This window comes from Pipistrellus hanaki, assembly GCF_964339955.1.
Source record: "Pipistrellus hanaki genome assembly, chromosome: 3".
NCBI lineage: Eukaryota > Metazoa > Chordata > Mammalia > Chiroptera > Vespertilionidae > Pipistrellus > Pipistrellus hanaki.
The window spans coordinates 142,845,038-142,865,785 of record NC_140505.1 but is presented as its reverse complement, the minus strand read 5'-3'; the positions used below and the strand labels follow the sequence as shown (position 1 = coordinate 142,865,785).

General features: G+C 39.0%; 1 protein-coding gene across 2 annotated transcripts in view; it reads right to left on the bottom strand.

Moving 5' to 3' along the window:
• The window catches only part of TFCP2 (transcription factor CP2), a 42,948-nt gene that overhangs the window by 10,756 nt on the left and 11,444 nt on the right, over window positions 1-20,748 (bottom strand). For both annotated transcript variants that reach the window (XM_084877457.1, XM_084877458.1), the window contains exons 2-9: window positions 14,274-14,425; window positions 9,659-9,735; window positions 8,740-8,845; window positions 4,662-4,768; window positions 2,932-3,084; window positions 2,047-2,157; window positions 1,421-1,509; window positions 305-353 (exon numbers count right to left, since the gene is read on the bottom strand). In XM_084877457.1, the coding sequence (XP_084733583.1) occupies window positions 305-353; window positions 1,421-1,509; window positions 2,047-2,157; window positions 2,932-3,084; window positions 4,662-4,768; window positions 8,740-8,845; window positions 9,659-9,735; window positions 14,274-14,425 (844 nt within the window). The remainder of the gene's footprint in view (window positions 1-304; window positions 354-1,420; window positions 1,510-2,046; window positions 2,158-2,931; window positions 3,085-4,661; window positions 4,769-8,739; window positions 8,846-9,658; window positions 9,736-14,273; window positions 14,426-20,748) is intronic.

Below are 20,748 nucleotides of genomic sequence, written 5' to 3'. Positions count from 1 at the left end.
ATAGGCCTAGTTTGCTTGGAAGTTGTTTGTACATCAGTCTTCTTTCTCTAACCATACAAGATACCCTTGGAATTCCATCCTTATCTTCCCTACTGGATTGTAAATTCCTTAAATACAAGGGTCCTGCATTACTTGTTTTATATCTCCAGTCCCTAGCATAGTATTTGTTCATAGTCAAAATTCAATAAATGTTTGTTTAATGAATGAATGAATACTCCTTACAAGTTGGACACTTCAACTGAACTACACAGTCATCAGAACATTATCAGTCATTCAAACAGCTGACATTTAATTTTGGACTTACATCTGTGACTGGAGGGGGCGGCTCTGGCTGGTGGTTTGGTGAACCATTTCTAAAGAAACATAATGAAAGGATGAGTCCATGACACATACTAAGGGTCATCATCATTCTTTACCTCTTAAATCCAATATAATAATTAAAATTGCTTATAACTAGGCTGAATAATCCATGTGAATAATAAGAGATTTTTCTTTCCTAAAAAGTATTTTCTTCTTCTTCTTTTGGCCTTAACTGTAAAATCCAAATTCAGTCTTCAAATTTAGTAACTTATCTCAAGGCCCTAGTTCACTATTCTTTCTACAACACCTACCTATTTTTATTCTTAACTGATACATGTTGAATATTTAAACCACCTGAATTAAATATTTCAGAAATAGGTTGAACACAAAGCCTAAAGAAATTAAAAACAAACATTACAACCAAGCAATATAATCACAAATTTCATAGCTTATTTGAAATTTCAATATGGCCCAGGTGGAATATGTGCTAATAGGGTGAAAAGACACTCTTTAGCTACCATGTTCAACCTTCTTCCCCTGATTAGCAACAATTCATGATAATTAGGTGTTAGGATCATTATTAATAAGTAACAAAAAAGATATTAATGTTTGTACAACTGTGTTTCAATTCCGATGACCAATCTCTGGTGAGAGTATGATCAGGAAGTGAAATAATAAAAAAAAGCAGTTCTAGGGAGAAGTGAAAAGCCCAGAAAATCAGTCCCTGACTCACTAAAAATCCACCATAAAAGTGATTTCCTAATGGGAGGAAAAAAGAAGAGAAAGGAGTATATAAAACTCTTTCGGTCTCTTACCAGCAACACTCTGGCTGATGATCAAAACTGTCTGAAACAATTTGAGCTTGCCATAGCAACAAAGTCTAATCTACTCCAGTGCACTCTCCTCTATGAGACAAGGCCTTACAAAGACACAGACAGTGTTAAAAAACAAAATATCTTCCGTGTCTTTGAAGGTAATCCAAACCTCAGTTACTATGTAAGTCCATCAAAGCCAGACCAAATAGAAGTACTGATTGATTTAGAAAGATCTTGTCTATAGAAAGATAATAAAAAATACACATTTAGGACAAACACGAGTCAATTTCATTTCCCAGACTTACCCTTCCCCAAGGGAAAAACTGCTGTGCGAACTGTTGAAGCCAGGGGACGGGGAGTTATTGACATATGTGATTTCGGGCCATGGAGAACACTACAACAAAGGAAAGCTTAGATACTAAAAAGTATAATTGACCCTAGTGTTCCACCAAAACACGTTTACTTCAATGGCACATCTTGATTAGCAAAAGCACATTTTAATTCTACAGAGCCCCCCATAATTAAGAGGCCAAATAAAATTCGAACAAGTGGAAAACAATTTTTAAAAACCGAGATATAACATTATATTACTTTAGGTAAATCACAAGATAATGATTTGATATATGTAATTGATTGGATTTTTTTTCTTGAGTAAAAAGCATTGCCCTAGCTGGCTTGGCTCAGTGGATTGAGTGTCAGCCTACAGACTTAAGAGTCTCAGGTTCGATTCTGGCTAAGGGCACATGCCTGGTTTGCAGCTCAATCCCCAGTGGGGGATGTGCAGGAGGCAGCCGATCAATGATCCTCTCTCATCATTGATGTTTCTATCTTTCTCTCCTTCTCTCTTCCTGTCTGAAATCAATAAAGAAATATTTTTTTTAAAAGAGTAAAAAGTATTGATTAAAATTGTCACCAAAAGAAATCCTTTTACCTCTGTAAGTATAGTGGTCTCATAGGAAGGTTGATATTTTTCCTTTTCATGAGGTGTTCGTTTCTCCATCTTCTCTCTATCTGTTTTTTGCTTTCTGTCTGCACCTTTGGGCTGAAATGAGAAATACTTTGTTTTAAACTCACCCTCAACCCAACAGTATTATTTCTAAAAATGTAAACAGTCACAAATAAAACAAAGATATATTCTAATGACATAAAGACAAAATGCATCATTGCATATAAATCTGAAAATAGGAAATGTAAATGTTTGAGGAAGTTAAAAAAGAATAGGAGATTTATAACTATGGACATGGAAAGATCTCAAAAGCACACAGTTAACTGAAAAAAAGCAAGCCTCAAACAGTTCATACCATATAATCCCTTTTATGTTTGAAAGAAAAGAAAATATGTGTATACATATGAACATGTGTATGTAAAAGCACAGAAGGTAAGGGAAGGATATATGCACACCAAATTAAAACAGTGGGGACCTGTGGGGAGAGGTTGGAGAGTCAGGGTAAGAGTGATAATGGGGAACAAGAGTGTTGTGCTCGGAATACCTTTGTATTAATGAATCTTTTTAAATGAGAACATATTTATCCACGTGATAAAGACCAAAATAAGGAAAGAAGATCAAGTATAAATATAAGCAAAACTGTCAACTTTTCATAATTTTTGTGAGTTTTTAAAAGAACTTATCACTTTAACAGACTTTAAGAGCATTCAATGAAAAACCATGCGTTTTCATAGTTTTATATTTGAAAAAACAACAACCAACAACACAAACACAAAAAAACCCCAACAAGCTGGCTTTTTGACTTGGTGACTGAATGTTACAACTGAAAGACGAGGCAAGGACTAGCTCCCGGGCCACGATGCCAGGCACCTTGAAGACTTTGATCTGGCAGCTGGCTGAGTGCAGGTGCTCCGTATAGTCCCCGTTCTCATTCTCCTTGAAGGTATCGATTTGTACTCGGAAGGGCACTCCTTTTTCCCCGCCATGCTTCCTCATGGTGAACTCTGTGCTAATACAGTGCACCTGAAGAGAAGACAATGTCCAGGTTTCAGTACTGCTAGCCAGACAAACCAGTCAACAACATTTTTGAGCAACTACTACAATAATAGCAAAACTTTTCAAAAGCATTGTGAACAACTACAAAAACAACTTTTACTCTTTTTATCTTGAAGAACTTATACCTGCTGTGCCAGTATAATGTGGACGGTATCCACAAATTACCTGAAAGATGGGGGAAATATGTAGCTAGCGATAGACATTACTTTGAATATCAAAGCACTTTTGATGTTTCTCTTGAAATTATCATGTTTTCTTTTATTACAATATCTGCATTATTAACTGGTACACCTGGTATTCTAATGATGGAAATAAGGAAAACTTAAATGATTTACAAATGCAAACAAAATAGATCTAATGTTGCCCTAGCCAGTTTGGCTCAGTGGATAGAGTGTTGGCCTGCTGACCAAAGGGCCCCGTGTTCAATTCCGGTCAAGGGCGCACACCTTGATTGCAGGCTCCTCCCTGTCGGGCCCTGGTCAGGGCCCCTGCAGGAGGCAACCAATCGATGTGTTTCTCTCACATCAATGTTTCTTTCTGTCTTCCCTCTCTCTCCCACTCTCCCTAAAAATCAATGGAAAATATCCTTGGGTGAGGATTAACAACAACAACAACAATAGATCTAATGCTAACAAAAGCTACTGTGAGGAATCAAATTAATTAACTGCTTCAGAGAATATAGAGTTAACATAAAAGAGAAATGATTTCTTTTAGTAAAAGTTTCCTGGACTTTTAGATAAGATTTTAGCAAGTGGAGGCACCACCTACTAGTATGTTGGGAAAACAGTATATATGAAAGCTGACAATAGGAGGAAAACGGTTTGCCTGGCTTCTGCATAAAGTCTAAGACCTAGGTGAATCTCAACAGTAGAACTCTGACCAAACAAATACTAGCCTGGGTAAGTTATTAACTTCCCTAAGTGTCAAGGACTAGTCCTACTCCACAGGATTATTGTTGAAAATCTTTAGATAAAATTATGCATACAAAGTGTTAACATGGGAACCACTTAAACTATTAGCTATCATAATGACAAATAAGAATTTTCAAGGAATCTATCCAAAGGTGATAATCATATGTGCAAATCAAGTTTTACATATAAAGATGTTCAAAATAACCTTATGGATAATAGTGAAAAATTAGGATAATCTCAATGTTAAATAATCATTAGATAAGTTATGGTACATCCAGAATAAAACACAGGGTGGGGCAAAAGTAGGCTTACAGTTGTGAGTATGCAAAACACAAAGTGTATTCTTATTTATTAATTGTCGTATTATTTTCCAAAGGAACAGCTTTAAACCTACTTTTTGACCTACCTTGAATTATGTAAGCATTTTGGGGAGGAACAATACATAAATTGGGGAAATCAGAAGAGCAATTAAGAAACTGCTCATTGCTTTCAGGAACATGTTGGGGAGTCTGCACTTGAGAGTCATACTGGAGCCCTGTAAAGATTACCAACTCAACATGCTTTATTCTTTAAGAAACAAATTTGGAGAAAGAGCTGCTCTCCATAACTGGAACCCCCTTTGCAATGCCTTACCTGAATAAACACAGACGTCCTCTTTGCAGGGTCCCACAGGAACTCCACGGTGTTCAGTTGGTTTGGATTAGCCCTGGGATCGATTATACCCACGGACATTGGGACATCTGAGAAACAAATGGTATTCATTGAACAATTCTGAGTGCTACTGGGTTTAAGTAAGAAAGCACTGATTCTTATACAGGTATTGTTGGCCTTTAGTTACCAAGATTTTTATGTAAACCTCTTTTTGCCAGTGAAAGAGGTCTGAATAGAGCTAACGTTTATCTAAACGCTCTGCTTCTGAGTATCTTTTCTCTACTTTAAAAAGTTTAATTCTACTTAAAAATAAATTTAGTCTACACACTAGCTCTAGTGTCATGAAAATTGTAACATAATCTGCTTCACTTAGTTTTTAGATTAGTGTTACTGCTTGAAGTACACTAAGAGTATTGCTATAGAAGGATAAAGTAGAGTGTCTGAATAATAAAGTACTGTATCACAGATAGAAGTGGGAAAGTCATCAAATAATCCTATAGCAGAGTGGCACATCTTATACTCAAGAGAGAAGCAAAAATGAATGGGCTTTAGTAGAACTTTGCATTCCATTCCATATAGCACAAACTCAAATACCATTCCCTGACTTCTGTTATTATTCAAACTAAGAGATAAGGCCAAGCTGACATTATTATAACTGTGCTCTAACTATACTGTTTTAGTATCAATGATTTAAACAAGAAAGCGTTAAGTGGATCCCACTCCACAGTGTTGGTTGTGTTGGATTCATCCTACAGCCAATTTTATTACAGGATATCTGTATGAGAACCAGTGCTTTCTCAAGCAAACATAGCAGTACTCAGATTTAACTGTTTACCAATAGGAGATAGTAACTAATAAGAGATCAAAGACACAGATGCTGGGATTCAAAGTACGTTTGTGAAGAGAGCCTGTGCATATTTGTAAAGATCTTTCCCTTTTGTGCTATGGTTTAAGAAAAACAAATTCTACTCTGTAGAAAAACTTGAACTGCAAACCAAGAGACATATATTCTAATCCTAGGCCTCTTACTTAAGGTAAGACAAAGTACTAATCTAGCTCTCAGGTATTAGTAAAATAAAAGAACTTAGAGGAATTTAGAGGCAAAACCTGCCCCCCCCCTTTTTTTTAATATATATATTTTATTGATTTTAGAGAGGAAGGGAGAGGGAGAGAGAGATAGAAACATCAATGATGACAGAGAATCATTGACTGGCTGCCTCCTGCATACCCCTCACCGGGGATGGAGCCCGCAACCCAGGCATGTGCCCTTGGCTGGAATCGAACCTGGGACCCTTCAGTCCGCAGGCTGACGCTCTATCCACTGAGCTAAACCAGCTAGGGCAAAAACCTGGCCCTTTTATACACTACTCAAAACAAAATATCAGACCTGAAATAGCCAAAACAATCTTGAAAAGTAACAAAATTGGAGGTCTCATACTTTTTTATTTCAAAACTTCCTACATGCTCTGGCCGGGTAGCTCAGTTGGTTAGAGCATCGTCCCAATACACAAAGACTGCAGGTTTGATCCCCGGTCAGGGCACCTACAGGAATCAACCAATAAATGCATAAATAAATGGAACAACAAATCAATGTTTCTCTCTCCTTTCCTCTATCCCTATAAAAATTAAAGAAAAAGGAAAAAAAAAAAAAAGACTTACTATGAAGTTACAATTATTAAAAATGGTGTGAGCCCTAGACAGTTTGACTCAGTGGAGAGAGCACTGCAGCAGATGAAAGAGTCCTGGGTTTGATTCTGGTCAAGGGCACATTCCTAGATTGCGGGCTCCATCCCCAGTCCTGGTTGGGGCGCATGCAAGAGGCAACCAAGAGATGTGTCTCTTCACATTAATGTTTCCCTCTCTCTATGTCTCTCTGCCTTTCTTTTATTCTCTAAAAATCAGTGGAAAAAGTATCCTTGGGTGAGGATTAAACAAACAAACAAAAAACTGGTGTGGCCGAAGCTGGTTTGGCTCAGTGGATAGAGCTTCAGCCTGCGGACTGAAGGGTCCCAGGTTCGATTCTGGTCAAGGGCATGTACCTTGGCTGCGGGCACATCCCCGGTAGGGGGTGTGCAAGAGGCAGCTGGTTGATGTTTCTCTCTCATCGACGTTTCTATCTATCTATCTCCCTTCCTCTCTGTAAAAAATCAATAAAATATATTTTAAACAAAACAAAACAAAACAAAAAACTGGTGTGGTATAGGCATAAAGATGAATATATGGACAAATGGGACAGAACAGAGAGTTCAGAAACAAACCTTCATATATATGGAAAAATGATTTTAGACAAGGGTGATAAGGCCATTCAATGGTAAAGGATATCAACAAATGGCGTTGGAAAAACTGGAATCCACATGTAAGGAATGAAAGTGGTCTCTTACTTTACACCATATACGAAAACTAACTTAAAAAATCGATCTACACTGCCCTGTCCGGGAGGGCAGTTGGTTAGAGCATCATCCCGAAATACCCAAGTTGAGAGTTCGATCTCTAGTCAGGACACATACAGGAAAGCAATCAATGAAGTATAAATAAGTGAAACAATAAGTTGATGTTTCTTTTTCTCTCTTAAAAACAAGAATTTCCTTCCTTAAAAAGAAATATCTACACCTAAACCTAAAACTCTTAGAAAAATTTCATGATACTGGATTTTCCAATGATTTCTTAGATATAACACCAAAAGCACAGAAACACACACACACACACACACACACACACACACAAAGATATAGTGGACTATATTAAAATTTAAAACTTTTGTCCATCAAAGGACACTATCAACAGTGAAAAGACAACCTACACAGAATGGGAGAAAATACTGTAACTCATATATCTGATGTGGGTTTAACATTCAGAATATATACAGAACTCCTACAACTCCACAACAAAACCACCAGACTCAAAAATGGGCAAAGGTGTCCAGGGTGGGAATGGCTAGTGGTGGTGAAGGGGTGGGGTGGGGGGTGTCAATTGGGGAAAAAGGAGACATATGTAAAACTTTAGAAAAAAAAAAAATTTTTTTTAAATGGGCAAAGGATTTAAATACACATTTCTCCAAAGATATACAAATGTACATGAAAACACCACTAATCATTAGAGAAATATAAATCAAAATCACAATAAGATACCACTTCATATCTATTGGAATAGCTAATATTAAAAAAATAGAAGGTCAGTGTAGGTAAGGAGATAATTAGAACCCTTGTGTAATTCTGATAGGAATGTAAAATGTATAGCCTCTGTGGAAAACAGTAGGGTGGTTACTCAAAAACTTTTAAATAGAATTATCATATAATAGAGCAATTCCACTTCTGAGTATACACCCAAAAGAACTGAAAGCAGAGAATGAAATAAGTATTTGCACACCCAGGTTCACAGAAGCATTATTCATTCACAATAGGCAAAAGGTAGAATCAACCCAAGCATCCACTGAGGGGTGAACGAATAAACAAAATGTGCTATCTATATACAATGAAAAATTATCTATAGCAATAAAAGTGTAATATGCTAATTAGGCCTGATGACCTTCTGGACAAAGCCCTGAAGGAAAGCCGGGGTCCCGGGTGCCTGCCAGTGGACAGAGGGCAGTTAGTGCCGCAGCCGTGGGAAGGAAGGCCTATTCTTGCATGAATTTAGTGCACTGGGCCTCAAGTACAATCATAAAAAGGAAGGAAATTCTGACACATCCTACTACATAAATTAACCTTGATGATTATGCTAAGTGTAATAAGCCAATCACAAAAAAATAAATACTGGATAATTTTATGTATTAAAAATAATTAAAATTTTATGTTATGTATATTTTACCACAACTAAATTAAAAAGAAATGAAAACAACAAAAAAACCACCTGAAGTAATGAATGATTGTTCTGGAACTGAAGTGTCTCCACTTTCTAAATTTTGGTATCATCATACTAGTAAGTTTTTATACTTAATAACCACTTCCAAGTACACGCTAATTGAGCCCCTGAAGCATTTTGAATCAAAGTAAACTCAAGAACACCAATTCTCAGGCCATAGATTACAGGTGTTTCCTGGGAACAGATTCTCTTAACTCACCAATGTCAAGAATTCTATCTCCAGGTCGGTTCCACCTCCAGCCCTCCAGCTGCTGGTGTTCAGTGTATTGTAACCGTCTGTCATGGAACACTACACGGAATATACTCTAAAAGGAAGCAACAAAATCAAATGATAATAGGATTCCTTTAAAATAATGCTGACAAACAAAACATTGCAGAAGTCACCCCCAGTTGGTTTTTAGATACAAGCTAAAATTGTTTTTCTTAAGACTTATTTCACTCTAAGACCCACACCATACCAAGCTCTAATTCAAGGTAAACTTTATAATTGCTCAGATATAATCTTTACAATGAACCAGTGCCATAATCAGTTCTGATAGTAACTAAGCATAAAGGACTCAAATCAGTAGCATTTCTACATGCCCCTACTGCAATCATGTAATATTCGGCTTGGCACTTCAGATGTATATCAAAAATGCACCAAGGCCCTTGCTTGCTAGCCCGCCAGATACACTGTAATCACAGAGCAGGTAGCAGCTATTTCCATCCACTTTACTTTTATTACTCCTCCTTTTTGGAGGTGCCTATTAATATCCTTCTTATCATCTTTCACAGCTGCTGCCCAAACTCCTCTGTCCCAACTGTACTGTGAATTCATTACCATCCGTCTAGAAAACCGCTATTCGTCAACTAGCTTCTGTTTTCTTGGAAAAAGACAAAGTATCCAAAGAGACAGGGGAACTCCTCTCAAGGATGTTACTTATCACGAAACTCTCCTGACATGGGGTGGTAAGCCTTCTGCTCCTGCAGCTCTGAAAAACCCATGTGAATAGAGGGGCTCACTTGGACCCCACATTCTGCCAGCAAACTGTAGCAGGTAAGATATCAGCAAGCCTTTTATGGAAGCAAAATAATATTACAAAGAGTCAATAAAAAGAATGTTTTTCATTTTCTTTTACCTTCACCAACTTGCCGTTAATTTCTGGAAGTTCTCCAAGTTTCCTGTTGTCTAGCATGCGGATTTCATAAGACTGTCCTGGGAGAAAAAGTAACTACGTATTACAGTCATCGTAATTAACTTTGCAAAATTCAGACAGAACAAACTTAGTTGTGAGGCAAGTTTCCCTCTGGTTCACGGTGGCAGCAGCAAGTTGAGTTTTAGGAGAGCAGTGTTCTCTGAAGAATCTACTGTATGGGGCTACCGCACTTTGTTGGATGGGCTGAAGGACTTGAGTCCTGGGGATGGGGAAAACTGTCAGAAACATCCAGGCGTCCAGACTGAGGCAGGAGGCTCAGGGAAGAAGTGGGTGCTCGGTGGACCTGGGCACCCAAGAGGGAGCTGGAGCCTGTGTGTGTAAGAGGTCTGAGATGAGAAACCCCTTACTCCCATGCACCATAGGCTGTGGCGTGCTTGGCCCAAGAGAACTGTTGGCCCAAGATGAAACTCACTGCAGACTGATTCATTTGTCTGCAGGTAAACTGAGGGGCCCAAAGTCAGATCCAAGGGTCTAGAATAAGCTCTAGCCTTGAAGCGGCTAGAAAATGGCCCACACACAAATGTATGCACTACCGCCCTTCAATACCCCAGGAATATTCCTCTCAGACAGATCATGTTTGGGATTACTGAACGATTCAAGATTCCTCTTTCTCCACACCCCCACTTCTAGGAAAGGGCATTTTTAGCAGCATTTTTGGAGCTTTGAAAGTAATGTTAGATTCTGTGTGGGATAGGAACATACATAAGCCCTGGTCCCTTTCCTCAGTTTAATGTAGCTGGAAGCCATGCTATTTCCTGGGTTTATAAACCCTGTTCTTCCATTGTGTGCCCTTTTCAAATTTCTTAATCTTTGCCTCAGTTGCCTCAGCCTCAAAACGGGAACATTCAGTAATTCTTCTCACAGGGCTATTGATAGGATTAAATGCCTTAATACATATGAAGCATGTAAAACAAGGCCTGGCACTTAATGAATCTACAAATGTAAGCTGTCATCATCATTGTCGCATTATTGCCAGCATCATCTAGAAGTGCCAGACACACTATAGAAAAAGAAGGGTTTCCAATCACTTAAGGATAGAGTAAAACTTAGTAACAACCTGTCTATCTTGAGAGAGTATAGACAGAACCATATGAAAGTTTGTATCCCCCCAAATATCCTGTGTATGGATATATGACAGGTAGTTGTTAAATGCAGGAACTTTCATAAATTGCCTTAAAGACAAAAAAAAAAAAAAAAAAAAAAAAAAGGAATAAAATTCAGTTGCTTGAATATATAAGAATATATTATTAGTATTAGTAACAACAACTACAAATCTTTTTTTTCTTTTTTTAAAATTTCTTTATTGATTAAGGTATCACATATTTGTCCTCATCCCCCCATTCCCATCCCAAACCCTTCCCTATGTATGCCCCCACCCCCTGTCGTCCGTGACCACTGGTTACGCTTATATGCATGCGCACAAGTCCTTTGGTTGATCTCTCTCCCTTTCCCCCACTCTCCCCTCCCTTCCCTCTGAGGTCTGACAGTCTAATCGATGCTTCCCTGTCTCTAGGTCTGTTTTTGTTCATCAGTTTATGTTGTTCATTATTTCCCCTAGATGAGTGAGATCATGTGCTACTAGAAATACACTTATAAGAACCGAAAATGAGACAAGCAACATTGGTCATGCTGGGAGGCAAATGAATCAGTCTGCAGTGAGTTTCATCTTGGGCCAACAGTTCTCTTAAGTTCCAATTTCAATGTTAAACAGTTCCTTATGTGTACATGTCAGCAATGATACAATTCTTTACTACTAGAGGCCTGGTGCATGAAATTCGTGCACAAGGCTGGGGGTGTGTGTGTCCCTCAGCCCAGCCTGCACCCTCTCCAATCTGGGATCCCTCAAGGGATGTCCGACTGGCAGGTAGAATTGGGCCTAAACGGGCAGTCGGACATCCCTCTCACAATCCAGGACTGCTGGCTCCCAACTTTTTACATGCTTGCCTTCCTGATTGCTTCTAACTGCTTCTGCCTGCCAGGCTGATAACCCCCTAACCACTCCCCTGACAGACTGATTTGATGCCAAACTACTCCAGTCAACCTGATTGCCCCTAATTGCCCTCCCCTGCAGGCCTGGTCGCCCCCAACTTCTCTCCTCTGTCAGCCTGGTCACCTCTAACTGCCCTCCCCTGCAGGCTTGATCGCTCCCAACTGCCCTCCCTTGCAGGCCTGGTCCCTCCCAACTGCCCTCCCCTGCTGGCCATCTTGTGGTGGCCATCTGTGTCCACATGGAGGCAACCATCTTTGACCACATGGGGGCAGCCATCTTGTGTGTTGGAATGATGGTCAATTTGCATATTACTTTTATTAGATAGGATAGGATAGGCACAGTGCTAAATGTTTTCATACATTGTATCATTTAATTTACACAACTCTCTCTAAGTTATTATCAATCCCATTTTTACAGATAAGGAAACTAAAACATAGAATTTATGCAAACATAGTCATATCAATTGATGCAGAAAAGCATTTGACAAAATCCAACATCCTTTCTTGATAAAACCCTCAGCAAAATGGGAATAGAAGAAGCATGCCTCAACATAATAAAGCCTTATATGACAAACCTACAGCCAACATCATACTCAAAGGGCAAAAACTAAAACCATTTCACCTAAGAACAGGAACGAGACAGGGATATCCACTTTCACCACTCCTGTTTGACATAGTACTACAAGTGCTAGCCATAACAATTAGACAAGAAGAAGAAATAAAAGGTATCCAGTTGGAAAAAAGTAAAACTGTCATTATTCGCATATGACATGATATTGTACATAGAAACCCTAAAGACTCCATAAAAAATTATTAGACTTAATAAATGAATTCGGCAATGTATCAGTATACAAAATTAATGCCCAGAAATTTAATACATTTTTACATACAAATAGTGAACTTACAGAAAGAGAAATTTAAAAAACAATCACATTTACCATTGCACCAAAAAAAATTAAGATACATAGAAATAAACTTAACTAAGGAGGTAAAAGACCTGTACTCAGAAAACTACAGGACACTGAAAAAAAGAGATAGAGGAAGACATAAACAGATGGAAGAATATACTGTGTTCATGGATTGGTAAAATCAACATCATTAAAATGTCCATACTACCCAAAGCAATCTATAGATTCAATGCACTCCCCATTAAAATACCAATGGTACCCATCCCCTCCCCTCTCTTCTCCTCACCTCTCTAAAAATTCATCTGTTATAAAAAAAAAGACCCAGAATAGCCGAAACCAGTTTGGCTCAGTGGTAGAGCGTCGATCTGCGGACTGAAAGGTCCTGGGTTTGACTCCGGTCAAGGGCATGTACCTTGGTTGTGGGCACATCCCTGATAGGGGGTGTGCAAGAGGCAGCTGGTCGATGTTTCTCTCTCATCGACGTTTCTAACTCTCTCTCTCTCTCCCTTCCTCTCTGTAAAATATCAATAAAATATATTTTTTTTAAAAAGACCCAGAATAGTTGCAGCAATCCTGAGAAAGAAGAACAAAGTAGGAGGGATCTCAATACCAGATATCCAGCTATATTACAAAGCCACTGTTCTCAAAACTGTCTGATATTGGCATAAGAACAGAATACAGACCAGACTTTAAAACCTCAGAGGGAAGGTGGGGGAAAATGGGGGGAAAGGGGAGAGATCAACCAAAGGACTTGTATGCACACATATAAGCCTAACCAATGGACAAAGACACTAGCGGGGTGAGGGAATGAGCGAGGCTGGGGGGGTTGGGAGTGGATAAGGGCACATATGTAATACTTGAGTCAATAAAGAAAAAAAAATTGTTTATGCAACTTGTCCAAGGCCATACAACTGATAAACAATAATGCTGAGTGGGGTAATTCTTCTCAAATAGTAACCAGTAAGGATGTTCAGAGAACATAGATTAGAAAAAAGAGGGAGATGGAAACTAAAAATGGGCATGCAGATAAAAGAAGCTATTAATATATATCTCATATGTTATTAAAACTCAAATATTTAAAGTAAGCCTTGGATTTAAAAAAAAAATATTTTATTGATTTTTTACAGAGAGGAAGGGAGAGAGATAGAGAGCTAGAAACATCAATGAGAGAGAAACATCGACCAGCTGCCTCTTGCACACCCCCTACTGGGGATGTGCCCGCAACCAATGTACATGCCCTTGCCCAGAATCGAACCTGGGACCTTTCAGTCCACAGATCGATGCTCTACCACTGAGCCAAACCGGCTTCAGCAGCCTTGGATTTTGACAGTCCACACTAGAAAGATGCACTTAAAAAAAAAAAAAGTTTATATTGATTTCAGAGAGATGAAGGGAGAGGCAGAGAGAGATACAAATACCAATTAGCCTCCTCTCAACCCCCACTTGGAATTGAGCCTGAAACTCCAGGCATGTAACCTGACAGGGAACCGAACCTTGACCTCCTGGTTCATGGGTCGACGCTCAATCACTGAGCAACACCAGCTGGGCTGAAAGGTGCACTTTTCTCGTAAAGTGTACCTAATTAATATCATGAATTCAGCAGGTCTGCAGTAATACTAACAAACAAGGAAGCATCTCACCTTGATTGAGATATGTCAGGGTTTCGTCGTGGAGTTTCACTGCTGGAGAGGTGGCAGCACAAAGCACATACTGAAAAGGTAGGATTTTATTCTCATTATCAGCAGGCAAACTTGACTCTTCTTGCTTAAAAATGGGCAAGGCAAGGACATCACTGAAATAAAACAAATAAATGACTTTTGTTAACATCTGACAAAGGTGCAAGAGCAGATTTATTGTGGAAGCAATTTAACTGCAAGTTGCTATGGCAAACCATAAATATTACTCACTTTTCTGGAGTTTCTTCCCAACTATTCAGTTCAGATTACCAGCTGTGATATCCCCCTGACCACAAGGTGAGCAATGACCGATATTCACTGTTAAAACCACATAAATGCCCGAAGACCATGTTTCTAGGGAACAGAGGTGTTTCTAAAAGGGTGGAAATCGTATGTAGAGTTCTAAAATCACAATTTAGAACGTTCAGTAATATATTTGTTCTCTGAAATGCACTTCCGTGTCTTTATTGTGTAGTCCCCCTTTATCCACAGTTTCTGTTACATGCAGCCTGAAAATACTAATCAGGGGTCTTCAAACTACGGCCCACGGGCCACATGCGGCCCGCAGAGGAGTCTGATCCGGTCCGCCAGGTTTTTTGGGCAGTGAGCGCAGCCGAGGTGTTACAGTAGGAATTAGTAGTTCATATAGTCCGGCCCTCCAGTTCTCTGAGGGACCGTGATCTGGCCCCCACTTTAAAAAGTTTGAGGACCCCTGTACTAAATGGTAAATTTCAGAAATAACCAATTCCTAAATTTTAAGTTGCAAACCATTCTGAGAAGTGTGATGAAATCTCACACTGTCCTGTTCTGTCCCACTAGGACATGAACCATCCCTTTGTCCAGCATATACTTGGTATACGCTACTCACCTGTTGGTCACTTAGTAGCACTCTCAGTTATTAGATAGTTACAGAAAGGGAGAGCAGAAAGGGGTGGGGTGGGGTGGGGGACCGACACGCACATATTCCTTTTATTACAGAGCAATAAAATATGTTAGTCTTGCCGAAACTGGTTTGGCTCAGTGGATAGAGCATCGCCCTGCAGACTGAAAGGTCCCGGGTTCAATTCTGGTCAAGGGCATGTACCTTGGTTGCGGGCACATCCCCAGTGGGAGGTGTGCAGGAGGCAGCTGATGTCTCTCTCTCATCGATGTTTCTAACTTTCTAACCCTCTTCCTTCCTCTCTATAAGAATCAATAATATATATATATATATATATATATATATATATATATATATATATATATATGTATGTTTTTTTTTTTTTAAAGCTGTTAGTCTTTGGGAGAGTTTGTTGCCATACATTTTTTTTTTTTAATTATTGATTTGAGGTGATGGAGGGGGAGGGGAAGGGAGAGTGGGAGATGGAGAGAGAAAGAGGCAGAGAGATTTGTTGCTCCACTTATTTATGCATCCTTTGGCTGATTCTTGCATGTGCCCTGACCAGGAATCAAACTCACAACCTTGGGGTTTCAGGACAATGCTCTAACCAACTGAGCTAACCAACTGAAATCCCGGGTCAGGGTGCTATACATCCTTAAGTAGATCACATTTGATGATTCCTTGAAAGGAAGGGTGAGTGAAGATTACTAGGAACTAAGGAAAATAAGATCTTGCAACACAGCAACATCTCAGCGTTTAGGAATGTAGAGTGTTTTTCTTCCTTCTCAAATGTCAGTGCCTAGCAAGGTTAATATACGTATGGCAACAGCTCCTAGACTTCTCAATATAATGTGGCATTACACCTAACCCCTCATGACTAAGCAGAGACATTATTTGAAGCTGGAATTCTAAAATTTATTCTAAAGTTACCCTTAAAATTAACCCAAATTAGTACAGCCAAACTCAATACATAAAACTATTTTCTCAAGAGAGGATTTAAGATCTAAAAACCTCAAATATATCTGAATTACTCATGTTCTTGGCACACTGAATTTCTTTTACTCTGCTGTGGGAACAAAAGCATCCTTCAATTCCACATTCCTATAGGTGGAGGCTAAAGGGCACCAGTAACTACAGTTCTAGGTCCCTGCTTATACCACCACAACAACAAATTCAACGATTACAATTTTGGAAATACACAGAAGTCTCCTCTTTCTCAGAGGTAAGTTGAGTACAGATTAGTAAAACCCACTCTGGTAGACTCTAAGTAGTTGCTACCAATGTATAATTTGGGACTTTATTATATTCTCTGATTCCTTTGTGTATTTAATTAATTCAGTGAAACATATGCAATTTGAAGAAATAATTTTTTTATGTGCTTATTAGTAAAATAGAGGCTTGATGCTCAAAATTTATGATCACCCCTAGGCCTGGCTGATGATCAGGGCTGATGGGGGCCTTCCTTTATTCTGGTGGTCAGTGCATGTTATAGCAAGTGATTGATGGAACTCCCAGTCTCATGTTCGAACTCCTGAGGGGAAACTTTGCATATTAGCCTTTTATATATATATAGATAGATATTTGTTGGTATGATTTATATTTTTGTTTATTTGCATTGTCTCAAATACTCAGCCCTAATACACTGTAATCATTTTGAAATTCTCAATATTTCATAGTACCTCTAATCAAGGATAAGGATACAGAAATATTACTGTTAAAAAGATAAATTGAATATATATATTTTTAATTTTTTAAAAATTAATTTTTAGTGAGAAGAAAGGAGAGGGGATGGGAGGGATGGAGATAAAGAGTGAGAGAAAAATATCTATGTGAGAGGGAAGCATTGATCATGCAATAAACCCACAACCTGGGTATGTACCCTGACCAGGAATCAAATGAACTCCCCACCTTTTGGTGTATAAGACAACATTCAACCAACTGAGCCACACCAACAAGGACTAAGTACTGTATATTTTTAAGATATGCATCGGCAAGTGGAAATCCATACCTGGGAGTAGAGGCATAGCAGAAAGCATTATTAAGAGTGATCTTCCCTGTATTAACTTGGATTCCCTGAAGAATATAAATTGCTTCTGATATAAATTACCCTTTTCTGAGTAGTCTCTACTAATTCTCAACTATGGTTTAATTTTCTCCCTCAGGCCTACCAGCTGTGGAATGCTCTCTTCTAAAAAGATCCTACAGCACAGAAAGGGAGAGGTTGGACGAGCTCTATCTTGAGTAAGAGAGGCAAACAGACAAGTGTCCATAGCATTTAAGGAAATTAGAAACTAACTGGGACAGTAAGATATCATGAGCTCCCAACTCTCTATTTTATAACCTTCATTTCACAATGATGAAAATATTTGAAAACATGCCAATCCTATATAATAAAAGGCTAATATGTAAACAGACCAAATGGCAGAACGACCAGTTGCTATGACATGTGCTAACCACCAGGGGGTGTGCACTGAACATGGTGGGCATCGGCTGCAGCAGGATGGTGGAGCAGGTGAGCAGGGGCACCAGACCAAGGCAGGGTGCTGGTTGCTATCATCAGGGTGAGCCTCTGGTGGTTACTGAAAATTCTTTGCTCCCACATACCGCGGTGCCTCCCGGACTCACACCCACTGCTGGCGCTGCCACATAGTTCCTTCCAAGGTGCACGAATTTGTGCACTGAGCCCCTAGTATCTCTATATGAGTTATAGTATAAAAGGGCAAGAATTAAAGATACTACATTCTATTCTGAGGTCAGCTTAAAAAAAAAAAATCCAGTAAATAACTGGTCATAAAGGCCCTGGCTAGGGAGCTGAGTTGGTTAGAGCATTGTCTGGATATGCCAACATTGTTATTTTGATCCCTGATCAGGGCACATAAAAGAATCAACCAATGAATGCATAAATAAGTGGGATAACAAATCAATGTTTCTTTCTTTCCCATGAATTAATAAAAAAAATATTGTTAAAAAGAACACCAACGAATGCTGGACAAGACATTTAAAAAACAAACAAAAAACTGGTCATAACATCTTTAAAGAGGAGAGAAAATAACTGATTTCCTTGGATTTGTGGCAAAGAGAGATGGCCCTTCAAGTTTTAATATGAAGACAGTGAGATGGCCTGACTACTGAGTAATGGTGAAATTATCTTACTTTCTTGGCTAAGAGCATGCTGTCACAAAATGATAAAAGATTTCTGCTAGCTGAACATCTAATAAAAAATCTCATTAAACTAAAAAGCAGCACATATAATTTTTAAAATTGGCTTGCTAATTATTCTACCACCCAGAAGACTAAGAAATAAGAAGAATTATATTCTGAATCTAATTTGACCAAGAAAAAGAAGCTGATCAGAAAAGAGAAAGTGGTGGGAGCCTCAAAAGAGAGCAACATAGCCAAACAGACAGGAAGGACAGGGAATAAATACAGCGGATGTCATTTCTAGTTTTTTAAAGAATAGGCTTCAAACAGTGAAGACATGACCCAAGCCCATGGATGTGAGGTTCTAAAATGGAACACAAGAAAATTGAGTTCTCAAAAATGAGACTCTGCCCATTTCACATTATCTGAGATGGCGGGGGAAGATGATCGGAGGTGTCTAGAAAGACTAGACAAAAAACTCAGCACTCAACTCAGAATTAGAAGGAGGTGTACAATAAAAATACATACAAAGGAAAGAAACTTTTTTTTTTTTAAGTGGTACTGACATAAATAAGAAGCAAGCGTGGGCTGAAACCCACAGTGTGCTAAGACTTGCAAAAATGGTTAAGAGAGCCCTAACCGGTTTGGCTCAGTGGATAGTGTCGTCCTACAGACTGAAGGATCCCAGGTTCGATTCCGGTCAAGGGCATGTACCTTGGTTGAGGGCACATCCCCAGTGAGGAGTGTGCAGGAGGCAGCTGAATCGATGTTTCTCTCTCATCGATGTTTCTAACTCTCTAATCCTTTCCCTTCCTCTCTGTAAAAAAAATTAATAAATATATACTTTTTTAAAAAGCTAAGAGAGGCACGGGTCTGCTCTTTGATGTAAATAGTATATTACTAGATAATATGAGGCAGAGACAGAAGAACATCTCCTATCTTTTCTGTAGTAGTAGTAATTTTTTAAATGAGTCAAGTATAGTCTCCATACCTTAACCAGAGTGGTCTGACATGAAATCTGGGAAAGACTAAAAGAGATTGTTAAAATAATAGTTTGAATATTTAGGCAGGGCATCAGGGATTACTAGGAGCCATAAGCAAACAAACTCATATTCCCTTTTCATATAATTTAACTGGGGAATGCTGGAAAGATAAATATTTCTGGTTTTTAGCAATATATAAAACAAAGTCTCTCTTGATATCTCTGTTCAAGGTGAAAAATATGAATTTTGCTACAGTTAAGTGGCTTTACAGATAACTATACAACTGTATCTAAAGAGTGCAGATAAATCTAGGAGGTATAGCAGTATTCCTCAAGACCCCAAAGAAAATCATCCCCTGCAACATTTCAAACAAATAAATGACTTGATAAGGACACTAAAAAGGATGATGATCAAATATGCAAATCACAGGAATCTGGTATGGGAAAGCAAATATCCTATATGATAGAATAAACTTTTAAAAGAATTCTAATTGGCTGGAACAGGAGGCTAAATCTAAATAAGATTTAATAAAGATAAATATTAAGCCATAGACTTAAAACTAAAAACAGCAGAGTGATCCAATATATGTAAGAAAGACTAGGGCTTTAAAAAAAATCGATTTCAATGAGACAAACAGTGTGATATGGTTGCCAAAAATGCTGAGATCAGCTTTCATGAAAAACACCGTGTGGCCCAGCTGGCATGGCTGAGTGGTTGAGCATAAGCCTCTGAACCAGGAGGTCACAGTTCGACTCCCGGTCACACGCCTGGGATGCGGGCTCAATCCCCAGTGTGAGGTGTGCAGGATGTTTGTCTGAAGCAAAGAAGTCTTGTTAGATACACTCTATAAAGATATTCAATTCCCAGTTCAGGGTTGAAGAGTAGGCCTCTTTAAAGTGTTCTCCAAATCAATGGGGCACGCTCCCTCTTGAGAGCATGCGCACACCTTTCTTCCCTCTCAGGCATGCATCTCTGAAGCTCTAAGGGTCACCGCCAACCAGGGGAGCAATGGGCAGTGGCAGCTGGTCCCAGGCTAACCCCCTGAACCTTTCTCCAAGGCTTCCTTTCTTCTGACTTCCCAGTGAGCCAAAGCAGCCCTGACTTGGCTCATGTCTTTCCCATAACATTTCTAGGGAGCCAAATCAGCCTCACCTAGTCTCTCTCCTGTTGCTTCTTCTATACTAAGCCCTTTCTTATTTCACTGTCCCCAGCTTTAATAAAAATTCTCTCAAAAAAAAAAAAAAATAAAAATAGCCCAGCCAACCTATAAGCCAGGAGGTCACAGTTTGATTCCAAGCCAGACCACATGCCCAGGTCAGAGGCTTGATCCCAAGTAAGGGCATGCAAGAGGCAGCTGATCAATTATTTCCTCTCATCATTGATGTTCCTGTCTCTCTCTTCCTTTCACTCTCTTCCTTTCTAATAAAGATATCTT